Genomic DNA, 15,524 nt, shown 5'->3' with positions numbered 1-15,524 from the left:
ATCTACAGTGTTGTTTCTGATATGTATCCCCAAATAAAACTTTTTCCTGAAGATACAGTGTTGGCACTACAAAACCAACATATCCAATATGCAGGGAAGCAACAGAAATAGCTCTTCCTTCCTCCAGCATTTCAAGCATCAGCAAAACAATAACATGCATATTATAAGCTCACATGCTTGTAAGTTACGAAAAGTTTTGGATCTTCTGAATATATTTGTGACAATAAAAATATTGATTAAAAATTCAGGACTATAAAATAAAGCTCAGATTTGAATCTGGAAGTTATTCTGACAAGTGAAGGCTCAAGAGTTCTTATCAGCCCATCAAGACTTGTATTGCCTTGTATGTTTTATTTAGGAAAGAAATTTTTTTACTGAAGTATGTCATAGCAATAAGATACCCCAGTTTCTATACTATCATATCAGTTCTTGTTTAGTTTATAGACATAAACATTCCATCAGAATATGCTGAGCATATTAATTAATTAATGCAGGTTTGAGGTCTGCCATGCAATATTATTTAGAGGATACATCATGCAGCTAGTTGAGGAAACACAGGACTGGAAGGTCCTGAAGTCTACCCCAGGTACAATTTTTGGAAATTGATCATGTCAAGCTCTATTTTAAAATGAATATGAAGTATTGATTTGAGTAATTTTCTCCTTTTCAAGTCTGCTTACAGAACCACATCTACAATGGTAATAAATTTTACATAAATTCCAATTTTACTGTTGCACATTCATCCTAATATTGTCCTTTAGCTGAAATGATTCTTTGACGTCCACGGTCTTACCTGACTGATGTGTATCTACAGAGCAGTTACTCCTCTTTTGGTTTTCTTTTTGCTAGACTAACCAAGCAAATTTTTATTAAGTGTCCTCACATGATACAGGGTTCCTATTGCATTGATCAGCTTTATAGCACTTCTGTTTTCCTCATGCTGTTTGAAGTTATTGAAAATGGGAGAAAAGAATTGTACATAAAATTTCAGAAGAGCATCTTGAATGATAGGATTTTCCCAGGAGGGATGAAGAAGTGTTAAAGCCATCTAATGCATTGCAGGGTTGGGGGGGAGGATCTGAGAGAGGCAAAAGCTGAGACAATAATGAAATTCAAACTAAACTAATCAGCATTCACTGGGGAACCAGAAAGTGATTCATCACTGTAGGGGAGAATAATTATTTGGCAATACTGAAGACTGAGGGAGGTGATCCTTCCCCTCTACTCAGCATTGGTGAGGCCACATCAGCAGTGCTGCATACTGGTCTGGACTCCCCAGTACAAGAGAGAGACAGACATATTGGTGATGGTCCAGCAAGGGCCACAAAGGTGATTCATGAATGGACTGGAGTTCATCTTTCATATGAGGAGAGACTGAGAAAGCTGGAGCAGAGAAGGCACCATGGGGATCTTGGGTTGTCAAACACTGGCAGAGGTTGTGGAGTCTCCGTCCTTGGTGATATTCAACACCCAACTGGACACAGTCCTGGGCAGACTGCTCTACCTGACCCTGCTTTGAGCAAGGCAGTTGGACTTGACAATCTCCAGAGGTGCCTTCCAACCTCAATGATTCTGTGTAAATAAGGATTTTAGTAAAGTTGACATCTCTAATCAAAAGAAGTTTATAGAACTGAGCTTTCTGGCTCAAGACAACAATCGATAATAATTTCATTTTAGATAAAAACATTTTGTGCAATGGGCACAAACTAAAACCCAGGAAATTCTGTCTGAACACAAGAAGAACATACATCCTATATAATCTTTGTGATCACTCAGAAACTTATGTATAATATCTTTTCTAACATCTGCCAGTATAAGTGGAAAACATGAGTAACTTGTGCTTTTTGGATTAAGCAGGTGCTATATGCAGAAATATATTGAGTGATACAGGTTAGTATTGTGTCTGTTATCGTCCAAGAGCTCTCAGGCAGTTCAAAATTATTAATGGACTAATAATACTAGAAGTAATTAAGCCTCATGAAAATTATTTGCTTACTGTATCTTAAGGAGAGAGAGATATGAATTTTTACTTGCAAGGAGATAGAAAATTCTGTGTATTTATAAAAAAAAGACATTTAGCATTCAGTTTTCTTTGCGAGCATATCTTAAAGGAACTTTTACATGAGTTTATATGGACATATTTTTCATTTTATTAATGCAGCTGTAAATGAAAAGCCATTTCCTCTTTTTTCCTTTTTGTGTTAATCTTCTAAGAAGTCAGTTTCATTTTGTAATTTAACACTTTTGTTGTTATTTTGCCACTATTAATGCATGAAATAGTTCCAAGGCAAGATGCAGGAAAACCAAGCAGGAACATAGAAGGGGAATACGAAGAGAGGTGTAGTTAGCAGTTTAAATGCTGTGCTGCATTCATACCCTGAAATTAAGTTGTCCCTATATTGTGTAGCGAATATTCCATTCAGCAGATGGAAAAACTGAGACCAAGAGGTGAAATAATCCATTTCAATTTATCAGGCAAACTAGTAATAGAAACAGAAATAAAATTGAAATCTACTTGTCCCTGGTTGTATGTTTAGACTTAGAGTAGGGTAGCTTTAGTTTAGCGTGATAATGAGTTGCCCTATCCAGCCCATAAGAGATGTTGAGTGCTGTTTAAGCAGGAGGCACTTGTCTGCTGAGGGTTTACATGTGTGTGCCCTGGTAGGATGATCTAACTTTGTTTCGTTTTCTGAAAAAGGGCACTGAAATGTTGCTGCTAACTGCCAGGAATATTTAGCTGGAGTGGAATGGCTTTGGCAGAAGAGACATGGGTGTAAAGCATGAGTGTAAAGAAGGAAGAGAGTCACCACGGAAGGTAGTCAGTGACCCAGAAAAGAGCTCTTCTGCCTGTCTGAATATGTGGCCACCACTGTCTCCACGTTTGAGATGCTAGTGACTTTGTATACATACGCATAACCAATTTCACATCGATCGTGCAGGCCGTCACCATTATTCTTAATCTCTCTGTCTTTCTGAGTGGCTTCGGTTCAAGGTCATTATTGATCACGACTGCCCATCAATTTGAAGGGCAATATTTATAAAGATGGAAATGAGGTACAGAACTCCAAAAGTTTAGCAGTATAGTCTCAGAATTCATGGTACAGATCAGAAAATCTGTATTTTTATGGTGGCTCTAGAAATGTAATGTTGTAAATATGGATCTGTGCATAATCTTTCCATGATCATATTGGGAGTTTATTTTTTTTTGGATGATGTAGACAGGAGATGGATACTTGGAAATGGTGATGGATGAATGAACTTTAATTTCTCACCTGGTTAGAAATCTGTTTTGGGGAAATAGAATATGAATGGCTCACTTGAGGCTGTACTCCAGAGGCAGAGGCAGAGATGGAGAAGTGTTTAAAATAAAAATGATACAGTAGTTCAATTCAGGAAAAATATTTGCCATTTATTTTCCTTGTAGTAAAATTTAAAATAGTAAGAAAGGCTAAAAAGAACAATCTTGTCTTTCAAATGAATTTATGAATAATTTTAAAAATGTGTATATATATATGAGTAAGGTAAGGGAATGTACAGTGAAAACATTCAGTCATATCTCTTTCTTGTAATGAGACATGAGTGTGGGGTGAGAGTCTACGAAGAATAGATACTATAATGTCCTTAGAAGTCAGTCTGCTCTAGGATTGACAGCCAACACAAATTTGTAGGGTTATTCTATGATAATTAGTTACATGTAAATTTTGAAGCATATATACTTACTGGGCAAATAGATGTCAAACAACATAGTTAAAATTATAATTTCTAATTAAGCTACAACTTGGTTTTACATTCATAGGTGTAAGTCACAACCACTTGCCAACTTTTGCCCACAAAATACCCTTTATGCTGTTAGTGATGGAGATCCTGAGAGCACAATTTAATGTATGATTTCCATAGCGGAGTTGCTGTAATCCATGTTGGGTTGATATGTGTACTCATGGAAGGACATTTTACTTCCCCTGTATGAAGGAAACTGTTTCAAATTTATTTTTATATGACTTGTAACAGCAGCATGGAAAGTAAATTGTTTTTCTTACATCTGTGCAGTGTGCTGGGTTAAAACGAAAGCTCTGGTCACTCTACTCAATGTTTAGGTCAAGCTAATCTGAATTTTGCCAAAAATTTTTGGTTTGGAGTTTGTCAGATACAGGTTTTGTGGACACAGTGGTTTACATGGGTGTGGTAAAATGTCCTTGGTGGTTCACTTGGCACTCTTCCTTCACAGTAACTCCTTTTCTCCTCAGGGGTTAGCTGAGAAGGTTATTTTCTAGGCTGGCCCCAGCGTATAAGCTGTTAGCTGGACAACTGTGATGTAAATTTAGTGCATAAAAGAGTAAGGCACAACATAAATTTGTTGGGATAGAGTATTTAATGAAATTACTGTTTCCATTCTATAGCAACTCACAAAAAGTTTTTTACATATGGTGCAACAAATTCAGTTGTGCTTAAAGAATATTCTTGTGTAGTAAATATTTGCTTGGCTCCATTTTTGTATGGCAGTGACCCAACACGTACTTCAGTGTGGATTTTGGCTTGGAGAGATTTGTGTATATTGATATGTTGTATAATGTTGCACATTACTAGATCAGATACATTTGTGCTTGAAGAATAAAATTTCTGAAGCTTTTTCACTGTCCTTTTGCCTTATTAGTTTCAAATCACTACCTCTGTGATCACAAAAATCTACTAAAATAGATACTATATTCCTCCCTCTTTTATTCTCCACAGCAATGGAGTTTCATGAAAACCTGCACAATATAGGAGCAAGAGAAGGCTTAAAAGAAAGAAAACTGCAAAAATCAGTAGAAAGTTTTACATGGAACATTACAATTTTAAAGGTAATGTGTCTTCCTTTGGTTAGTTACTGTATTTTTCCATTCACAACTGACGTTCTAATATTGTTACTGGTCATTGTTATGTGTCACAGTTCAACTGGATTTATTCACTCCTATAACCATATTCAGTTTAGTTTATACAACTTGAAAACACAGCAGACTCTCAATGTGAATTTTTCTTCTTTTCTATTGTTGTGGATGGTTGTTTTATTTAGTTTGTCTGACATTTTCTTCTTACAACCTTTTAACATTAACAGGATCCATTGTAATCTTGAACACATGGGTGAAACAATGAGTATTGATTTCTGTGAAGTGACTCGGGCTGGGAGGAAGCTATGCTGCTGTTTAAACCCTGATTTGTGATTTAAAAGGGAGTAAGAGTGTTAAGGTTAATGCAGTTATTGAAAAACAAAAGGGAAACAGTTGCTACTGCAGTCAGTGATGAATGGTGATTAATGATACATACAAATTATATTAGTAATCCAGACTGGAGTAAGTTGAGTGTATATGAACTGGAGATTCTCTTTGCATTGTCGAGTGCATTTGCTTACGTTTTGATGCAACAGTAAGTGATGAAGTATAAAGAAGCTTTCAGCCAGAGACCCTCAGGAAGCTAGAATGTGGAACAGTTCAGGTTTCGTATCACTGGTCTTTCATCTAAGTAGAATATATAAAAATTTATAGAGATAGTAAAACTGCCTCCCTTAATTTATTCCCTTGACACTATCCTTCTAGCCCAAATTATTCAAGTTTTGTGTTTACATCCACTAATGAGTTTTTCTCTCCCACTCAATCAAATATTTCATCACTACATTAAACTATAAAGTCTGTTTTAATTAGAAAGAAAATTATTTTCTCCCACATATTTTTTTATTTTTAGTTCTTATTGAAAATAAAATTCCCTATCGTCTCTTCTTACAGTGAACTACTACAGAAAAGCAGTAATACATATGTATTTCTCCAGCTTTCCGTGTTGGTTTCAACTGTTAAGCTTTTCACGGTGTTGCTTGATGCTCTGGTCCCTCTTGTGTTACACTGCACAAGTCCAGTGCAGAGGAGAATCTCAAAGAGGTTAAATTTGCTGTAGCATGTACAGTTAATACATTCTAAAAATATGCATGCAGGTTCTGCTTATAGGTAAAAGGACCAGACTATCACTTTTTCTTTATTAGAGCAGAGTTTCCTGAAGACAGTGTATGGGATGTGTCAAGTACCATTCCTGTGCTACCTAGGGGATAGAGAGGAGGGGCGTCAGTTCAGTGGGTGTGGGCAAATGTCAAGGAAATAAATTCTTATCCCTTCTTTACTTTTCTGTCAAAGGTATCAGATACCAGCTTGGATAGGCAAATCTATTTTAATGCTGCCTGAAACAGCAGTACCTTTGCTTCATCTCTGCTTTCCATTCAGAACATAAGGGTTGGTGGGGGGGAGGTTTGTAGTTGATGAGCGACTGAAATGTGAAGTCGTGATTTCTGTGTAAGCCAGGAATTGGAGAACCCACATGGTAGATCTGGCTCTTCAGAGCACTGAAAGGCTTTTGTGCATATCCTTAAGATTAACGTAATTATGAAGTTAGAAGGCTTTCGTTTTGAAGAGATTATTGAGAAAATCTCTTCAGCATTGACTTGTTGTTTTTTTTTTTTCTACTTGCAGATTAAGGTCCTATCTGTAGGAAGGTACAATTTGTCCCATAATACTTCATAAAAAAAATTGTTGAGGTGTTTAATCAGCCTGTTGTTGAAACTTTACAGGAGCTGTTACAGAAAGTTCTGGTGTGTTGTTACACCTTAAAAGTTATTTACAAGTATTACAGTTCACATAGGCATCTATTAATTGCTGTTATTCACATTTAGATGTACAAAAAGTTAGAGGTTGTGATTTGTTTGAAGTAACATATTGAGGTTTTTCACTCCAAACTCTTAAATATAGGCTGTAACCATAACTTCTCTTGGGTGACGTAATTAAATAGAAAAAGTTTATCAGTTTCTAAGACGCTACTCTTCCTGTCTGGAGGAAAAGACCTGCAATTGGGACTTTGATCTAATACTATGTTTTTCCATTTCCATTTTTCCATTTCTCTAAAAAATATGCGAGGACAGTGATGGGAAGTGAATGCCCACATTTTTTAGAGTAAAAATGGATCAGGAGAGTGACAATCTGAACCAGTGTGAGAAGAATTTCTTTTTTCTGTTGAATTCCCTGCCTACGTCAAATTAACTTCCCTCTTGAACCGTACAAAAATAAATTCCTGTCTATTCAGTGGCCCCAAATTTTGCTGTTCAACAAGCAAGACAGTTCAGCAACCAACACACCGATGGCAGTGCATGCTTAGATGGATTTAACTTTTTATTTTTCTTGTAATTAGGAACAGTATTTTACATGGCCTCTTGGCTATGATTTAGGAATTGCTGTGTGGCTTTGAATAGCATTACTAAATAATTCTGCATGAGCGCCATCCTCAGCTCCCTCACAGAGGAATCACAGAATGCTCACATGGTGTGGCTGATGTATTTTCCAAGCCAATTAAGCTGCATTTTACCCTCAAGGTACATATTGATCTTTTTTTCTCAATTGGGACATTTTGACTACAGTTGATGCAATGGAAAGTTTGATAAAATAACAAAAATTGACAGCTTAATTCTAGGGGAATTCTTTGTTTAGAACATTTGACGTAGCTATTAAATATCTATATGTATATGTGTGTGCGTGTGCGTTGCAATTTGTAAAAGGATTTTATTTTTCCTAATTTGAAGCCATGTGACCAAATTTATTATTGGTATAGTATGTTTGAATTCAGCTGAAATATCTCTATATTTGTGTATGTGTATATGCACACTTTCCCATTCTTATGCACCCCATATATGCACATAGAGATACTTGTTTAACTTCAGAACATCACTTAGACTAAATTTAGTCTGCTTTAGTGAACTTTGTTGTCTGTCTGAGAGATTTAGAGATTGTACAGTGTTAGAATATTCCTGTCTTTCAAACAGGCAGTTTGCAAGATCATTTGCTAGTAATTTGTTTATTGTTATTACTCAGACTGATGGCACTCATATTTTCTAAATATAGATAATCACATTTCCTGCCAGAAAGAGTACACAGTTGAAGAAAGAAAATCACTCTAAGTGCTGTTGCAGCAGACTTCTACGAACAACCTAATGTTACAATTTATGGACTTCTCTGGCATACCAAAACTCTGGAAAAAAACTCTATAGGCTCAGAATTTGAGATGCCCATAAGAAGAGCATAACAGCATCTTTAAATTAGTCTTTGCAACAAAGAGCTGTTCCAAACACATAGGGAGAGTTCAGTGGAAGTACTCGGAATGAAGGTGGGACTCCTAACTCCAGCATTTGTTAGATGCTTCTTGTTGGCTATGAGTTTTTAGACGTCACATTAGACAACATGAATTACTTTCTCTTGAAAGAAATTCCAAGGCATGCAGTTCATGGCATCTGTTCTCTCTGTAATGACATTGGTTCTGCACCTACATTATTTTTATAAATGTATTTATAAAGGGAACATTCAAGGCACTTACAGGGGTGCAACTTCTTACTTTTTTTTTTTTTTTTTAAATAATCTCAATTTTATGGACCAAATGTACAAGGGGATTCAGGCAGCACTTTTGTCACCATGGGGCATTTGTAAAGCCTCTGATAGCTGCTGCCTAGTCTTGTAGGCACTCAGAAAACCTCTTGCATCACAGTTCAATTTAAATATCTAAAACTACTAGTCTGTTGATGTTGCTGGACTGGTGGAATTTTGGATCCTAATTAAATCCATATTTAGAGTTAGGAAGTTAAGTCCTTTATGTCCTGATTCTGTAAATGCAGTCAGAGCATGTCAGCTGGAGCACTTGCAGTATGTCCCATTGTACCTAGCAGCCACTGCTCAGAGAAACGCTTTGAGAAAGGGATACTGGCTTCTGGCTTCTTACTTTTCCTGATACAAGCTTTGGGTCCCAGAACCTGAGCTAAAGCCCAGTCATTACTGATACAGTTTCTTGGGATTCGGGGGGAGAAAGAGTGCTCATGCAGTTATTTCAAATGTCATCTCTACAGTTTTACTTTGATGTTCACACACTCACTGAAGAACCTGTTAACCAAAAGTCAGTAGTGAATACATGCCAGATTATATAGGTAGCTGTGCTGAGACATTCTAGTTGATGCTATATCCGATTGACTCTGAAATGATACCTCATTTCATAGGTATGAGAACTGATGGGAACCATTTGGGGTTTGTTTTTAATTACCTTTCAGGAGCTATGATATAAAAACACTGCCTATTAGCCGAAAGCTTCAAAACAAACAGAAGATTTTTAAAGTTGATTTAAAAAACCCCAAAACAGAGTAGTTGACGCAGGCATATTGGGACAGAGAAGTATGAAGGATATTGAATTGGGCTTCCACATTAATTCACATCTTTTATTGTTGTTTATTAAAAGCTTATGAATGAATGTCAGTTTTGTTCTTTGATGTTCTTTAAGATCTTTTTCATGTCTGCCTACAAAACAGCTTGGTGCTTTATTCTTTTTCTGAAGCTTGTAAACATCAATATGTGAAATAGGTATTAAAGTTACATAGCACTCAGTTCTGTTAGTGAATTGTAACCACAGTGAAGGAAAGGGAGCAGTGATTGCCATCTGCTGCTGTGAGGACAGTGCTCTTATGGTGCTCTGCACTTGGGATGTGCAAGTCCTGTATCGGTCCCATTCCCAGCTGGGAATTATCACAAACTGCCTGTTAACCACAGTGCTTGGAGTAAATTTGAGTTTTGTGGTGTGTTTACCAGACAACACTAAGGACTAAATTCATTTACATTTTGACTTACCTGAGGTGAAAGCCTGACAAAGGCAGCCCTGCTGTATAGTGAGAAACGTATGGGTTTGGTTCTGCAACTGCTCCAGATTCCAGCATTGAGTTGTCTCTGCAGACCAGCTTTGTTTCTTTGAATGTGGGGATTTTTTGTACTTCCTTATGATAAATCTGCTTGACTAAGTTTTGAGCCATTGAGACTAAGGTCTGAGCCGTTGATAGGTTTCTTGTATTGGCTTTACAATATGCAGTTTATCAGAGCAAGTAGCCTACAGCCATTTGGGGCTGGTAAGAAGGTGAAAGACCTCCAAGTAGTCCATAGATCTGAGAGATTCCCGTGTTCCAGCTTGTAGTCAACTGACTGTGCTATTAACTTATTTTTTAAGTCAACGGCACCTACTGCAAAAATAAGGATCTTATGCAGCTACAGAATGCATAGAATATAAAGAACTGAAACTGAAACTTCGGAGCCCTTGGACAAGAGACATTTGATATCTAACTAGAAGAAAGGTCTTTGAGCTCTTTTAATTGAGTGTGTGTGGGCAATTTTTTCAGATCTGGATGACTATTTTACTTTTCTGCCTTTCAGATGCGTTGTATTACTGTTCAACAGTGTTCACTGTGACTACAACTTGAATTTTTAAGATGCATACTGCTTTTTTTTCCCCAGCATATGGCTTCATGATGGTACATCAACAGAGCTAGGCATTTTACATCAGTTGCGCAGACCTCTCTCAGTTGAGCTTGTGCCATATTTCATAGCAGCGGTTGGCTCTTGTTTTATCTTTGGATCAAGACATGTCAGCAGATAATGACAACACAGCTGGTTTCACCAACATTTTTCTGAGTTCAGTGCATTCGGAAATCAATTGCTTCATTCTATGTGTTGGAGAAGAGAGTAATATACACAGATTCATTTTTCTATTTCACCCTGGTCTAAACTTGATCCCACTTGGCTGAATGTGTTTAGTCTGAACCCTTTATCTGCAATAAGCCAGTCCCTTATCCCAGATCCTCTCTTGTCGACGAAGTTCATCTTCCCTGATCAGTCTTGTCCAGACACTCTCAGTTCCCAGCTGAAAATCTAGCCATTCTTGCTAACCCTTGGCTTCTTCCTTCCCCTCTCTCCTTCATCCAGTATTCTGTTCCTACTTGGCGCCTAATTTTCTCTTCTGGCAGGTCTTTCGCATTGCTTTCCAATTCATATTGCCCCCTCTTCACCTCCTCTAGAGATCCTTCCTGATGAGTCTTAATTTTAGTTTTCTCATCACCTTTCCCGATTTCATTGTATTCTGCAGTCTTCTCCCTGCTCTGCATTTTTGTTTGTTTTTCTCTCTCACCAGCTTTTAGTCTCATTACCAAGCTCTCTCGCTCTTTCTCAGTTGTTAGTTCTTCTACTTGTCTATCATTTTCAGACTTCTTTCAAAATGGTGGATTTTGTCAATCCGTTTTCTCTCTGTATTCCAATCCCAAATGTTGCCTCGATCTTTCCCTTTCTCCACTCACCTGTCTGATTCAAATTCAGTGTTGTCACACTGTGTTAGTTTTTCATTATTTCACAATCTCCTCTTTCAGTAAGATCTACTCTCTGCTTTGTATAGTACAGTCCAACTTCCCTTTCTGCAGTCCTAGACTTCTTGCCAGGTCAGTCCTAGAGATTGCTCTTGTCCTCTCTTTTTCTCTTCCACCTCCTCACCAGAGTCCCTGTCCCCTCTTCCAGTCTGGCTTTTGGACTGCCTGCACTGGCAACCAAATGTTGGTGGTAAGACAACTTGGAGAAGCCATACAGGAAAAACCCAACTTTTTCTTCTAATGCATATTCATTACTGTTTGGCAATGGAATATGCATTGTCTTACCACATTGCTGGAGCTGTGAAGAGATGAAGAATGGTCAAGAATGAAATCCTGAGTGATTGTACTAACCACGTTCAAAATCTGATTTTTGTTTATTAAAAGCTCATAACATAGATCCGCTCCTCTGGGTCCCTGAAGTCATTTGAATTACAAGTCTCTACCCCAAGTGGGAGTGGGGAGGGAAGGATGGAAGATTGTTAAAGAAATCCTGACAGCATTTTCCTGTCTTTATTCTCAGAACTGAATGAACCATATGGATGAAGTTGAAGAATAATATTAAATAGTAATAATAATAAAATCTGCCAATGGCAAAAATCCTGCACAGAAAGTATCAGCTTAAGTAGTTAAAAGTTTGGCAAGCATATAAGCAACTGAAAGCAGGTTTTTTTAAATGAGAAGTTTGGGGCAACGTTATTAATAGACTGTTGCTAGCAGCTCTGCCTATAATAAATAACTTGATTAAAGTTCTAGAACTATATTCTACTAATCCATGTAAAATGGAGCTTGGGCTAGAAACAGATGCACTCCAGATATGACTCATTTAGTCTGCTGGAGTGTTTTAAATTAGCTTTTAGTTGTTTGTCAGTTTGGAAAAAAGTATGTGATTTTAAAAAAAAGTAGCCCTGGTGTTCTTCAGAAGAAAATATTACTGAAGCTTGTGCTGTGATTGGTGAACTTCTAGATTTTTTTCCTGTCTGGTGATCAGAAAAAAACCCCACTTTGGCTATTATAGTCTTGGATAAGGGGAGAGGGGGCATTATTTCTTTGAAGAAAGCTATATTTGTTTTCAGTTTGTGTGCCTCAAATGCGTAATTCTGTTTACTTCATAGGATAGTATTTATGTTCTGAGTAAGGCTGAAGTATCACACCGTGAGTGCACACATGTTTTTGTCTGACTGCTGTTCTACCTCTCCTCCTTCATTTTTTAAATCAAAAAGTAAAGCTGGATTTCAACTTTATTTGGCAGAGGAGGAGAGGCAACATATCTGTTATGTCTCTAGAAGAGACATTAGCATCTCTTCAAGAGAAGTGTCTCTTAGGAGCTAGAATTTACACAGGAGAGACCTGTGTACCCCAATTACAGGAAAAGGTGCAGTCAGTGTTCATACCTTATTAGACATTATAGGAACTGACAGTCTGAAGGAACTACAGTACCTGGGTTTTTTTGTTTGGTTGTGTGTGTGTTTTTCTCCCTTTCAATTGGAAATGACGCTGTTTAAAATCTGGTATTTTTGAAGCGTCATTTACTTTTCTGTAAGCTGTGGGGCAGTTCTCCTTCGGGAGTGCAGACACAGTGCAATCGCTTTGGCCCTTCCAGACTTTGCACGTGTTTGTGAACTTCTCTGTGTCCACCCGTAAGACAGGTGTGCTCGCCGTGCGCTACAGCCTTGCTCATTCCCTGCACACGGGCAGAATAGGCAGGTAATGGCTGCAGGAAAGGCAGTCCATAGTCTGCTAATGAGAGCTGTTGCTGTTAGAGGGCTTTAATCAATAAAGGGAGACGGAGTAGCCAATACTGCAGGACAAAGCCAAATCACCTAAGTCTGGGACAGTTTTTCTTACAGCTTTACTTAAAACTTAATTACTATGAAGACTAAGAGTGCAAGTAAAGAGGGACAATGATAGCACTGAACTGCAGACAACCCTGTGAAGTCTTTGTCATCACTGTCCTTTTTATATGTTGCTTGCCAACCTGTATTTTCATATTTCATGCTTTGACAAGGATTGATCCTTTACCATGCTACTGTTGAATGAATCACTTTGCTAGGAAAAAAAATCTGTAAGATCCAAAAAACCAAAACAGTTTAATGGCTCTCTGAAGTATTAAAATCAGCCTTCACGACTTTCTCTATGCAGAAACATTTGTAGTCCCCATCGATTAAAAATACAACACAGATTACTTTCCTGAAAATTGTTAGGTAGAAATGATCCCTGTCCCTTTGTTTATGCAACTGGTTGGCTCCAGAGAAAGCAAAGAGCTTGGTTCTTACTAACATCAAATTATCCAATTTTGAGTTTTGTTTTGGGTTTGGGGGTTCTTTTGGGTGGGTTTTTTGGTTTTTTTTTGAGCAGGGCAACTGTACTGTTAATCTGAAACAAACAGAAGGGAGGGAAAAAAAAGAGAGTCCTATTATCAAGTGTGTATTCTAACTGCATTTATTTTCTTACAGGGACAAGCTGATCTTCTCAAATATGCTAAAAATGAAGCACTGGAGAATCTGAAACAAATCCATTATGCCACTCTTTCATGCGGACTCAATAAGCCAGGCACTGAAAATGCAGAAATCTCAAAGCCCCGTCGAAGTCTGGAGGTCATACCTGAAAAAGCAGATGATGAAAATGGAGAATGAGAGAACACTCTTCTCGTAATTATGGAGTTTATAACTCTGTGACCAATTGTAGCTGCATAGGACATTTGCTTTGCACTTACTGTTGGAAAATATTTGGAGTTTCTAAAGCACAACTGGAGAAGCTAATTACAATCTACTGAAACTGTGAATGTATGTAGCAACTCTGCTTGTGAAGGCAATGATATTGTGTAACATGGAAATGACATTATTGGCCAAAATATAATATATATGTAAAAGATACTGTAATTCAGTAATAGCGTGCTGAAAAGTTCGTTATAGTGCCATAGGGAGATGGAACATTTTTTAAATGAGCTGTAACTAGAGGGAAATCAATTGACAGAATGTGACAAGATGCCTTGATTTTCAAATGAATTGGATGCACAGGTCCTTTATTTCTTTGCACAATTTGTTAATTGTGCTAGTGAGGTGAATTATTCTTTTGAAAATCAGGTCCAAAAAAGTAGAATCCACATGTTTCACACTATATTTAATTCAGCCGCTCAGATATTTGGTTTGAAGTGGTATTGATTTTATTGTTGAGCCATAAATTAAAATGAGAATGTAATTAGACAGTGATCACTGACTTCAGTGCACTGTAGGAGAGCCATTATGTAAAAGGAAAATGTGCAATCAATCTGATAGCCTATGTCAGAAGAAGATACATACCTATTTTGCCTAAGATCTTCTGCAAATGTGTGTAGATAATGTGACCAAACTGCAAGCAAAATGTTGTAAATAGTTTTTGTGAAGTGAAGTGCTCATATTAAAAAGAGTTTTATGAGATTGCTCCCAGACAAGTAAAGCTTTTAACTAAATTTTAACTTTTTTATTTTTCAAGTATTTTCTTCCTTACAGAATAGGTGGTATCTCAATAAGCAGGTTTGTCAAAAAAAAAAAAAAAAAAAAAAATTGCTGTTCTGGTTCTGTTTTGGTTTTCTGACAGCATTAGGTAAAGGTATTGTAGCTGATATGCTTATTGTAAAATGACTATACCAACCTAGAGTGTTCTCTTACTGTTTCTGTTCAACAATAAAATGGACTATATAATTACAGAAGCTAATAAATTTGAAGAAAAACACGCAAAACCCTACAGAGATCAAAATGCAGTTTTTTTCACTGTGGGGAAAAAGGGGAGGATTGTGATGTCTGTTAAAAAGCATTGTTTTAATTAGAGATCTTCAAGACATGCATTGTAAACTGATTGTTTGTTTTTTTTTTTTAACCAATTCAAGATGCTGTTTCTGCATTCGGATTTTAATGAACATCTACATATACATACTGTCCTGTAAAAGTCAGTGGAGCTCTGACCAATAACATTGGTATACTTGCACTTAATCTGAATTATTAGGGACTTAAATTTATTTTCTAGTCATTATAAAATTAAAGAGGGGGGGAGGAAGATGAAAACAATTTGCATAGTAAATGTCAAAGCTTGAGCCTGCACTTTTAAATGTCAAACTGCATGGGTTAGGAGCAGTTTTAGAAGGTGCTAAGCTCTTTCAGTGTCTAGTGACAGATTGTATGCCTCAATATTACAATCTTGCCAGAAGCGAGTTCTATTCTGTGTTTGAAAAAAATGAACAACATTTCCAAAATGAAACATTTAACCTGTGGTAAACACCTACAAGCGTTGCTTTTTAGATAGTCCTTCTCTACGTTGTCAGCTG

The 15,524-nt window shown here is 37.1% G+C and overlaps 1 protein-coding gene across 3 annotated transcripts in view; it reads left to right on the top strand.

Moving 5' to 3' along the window:
- Positions 1–14,947, top strand: part of PLCL2 (phospholipase C like 2) — a 107,470-nt gene extending 92,523 nt beyond the window's left edge. For 2 of the 3 annotated variants that reach the window (XM_052798687.1, XM_052798696.1), the window contains exons 6-7: positions 4,729–4,838; positions 13,678–14,947. In XM_052798687.1, the coding sequence (XP_052654647.1) occupies positions 4,729–4,838; positions 13,678–13,857 (290 nt within the window). In that variant the 3' untranslated portion in view covers positions 13,858–14,947. Of the gene's footprint in view, positions 1–4,728; positions 4,839–13,677 lie in introns of those variants that run through there. The other variant, XR_008236859.1, reaches the window with a different exon arrangement.
- Positions 14,948–15,524: the final 577 nt, after the last annotated feature.

This window comes from Harpia harpyja, chromosome 1 (genome assembly GCF_026419915.1).
Source record: "Harpia harpyja isolate bHarHar1 chromosome 1, bHarHar1 primary haplotype, whole genome shotgun sequence".
In the NCBI taxonomy this organism is placed as follows: domain Eukaryota; kingdom Metazoa; phylum Chordata; class Aves; order Accipitriformes; family Accipitridae; genus Harpia; species Harpia harpyja.
Note: the sequence above shows the minus strand (reverse complement) of the source record. Positions and strands in the feature narration are given on the sequence as shown.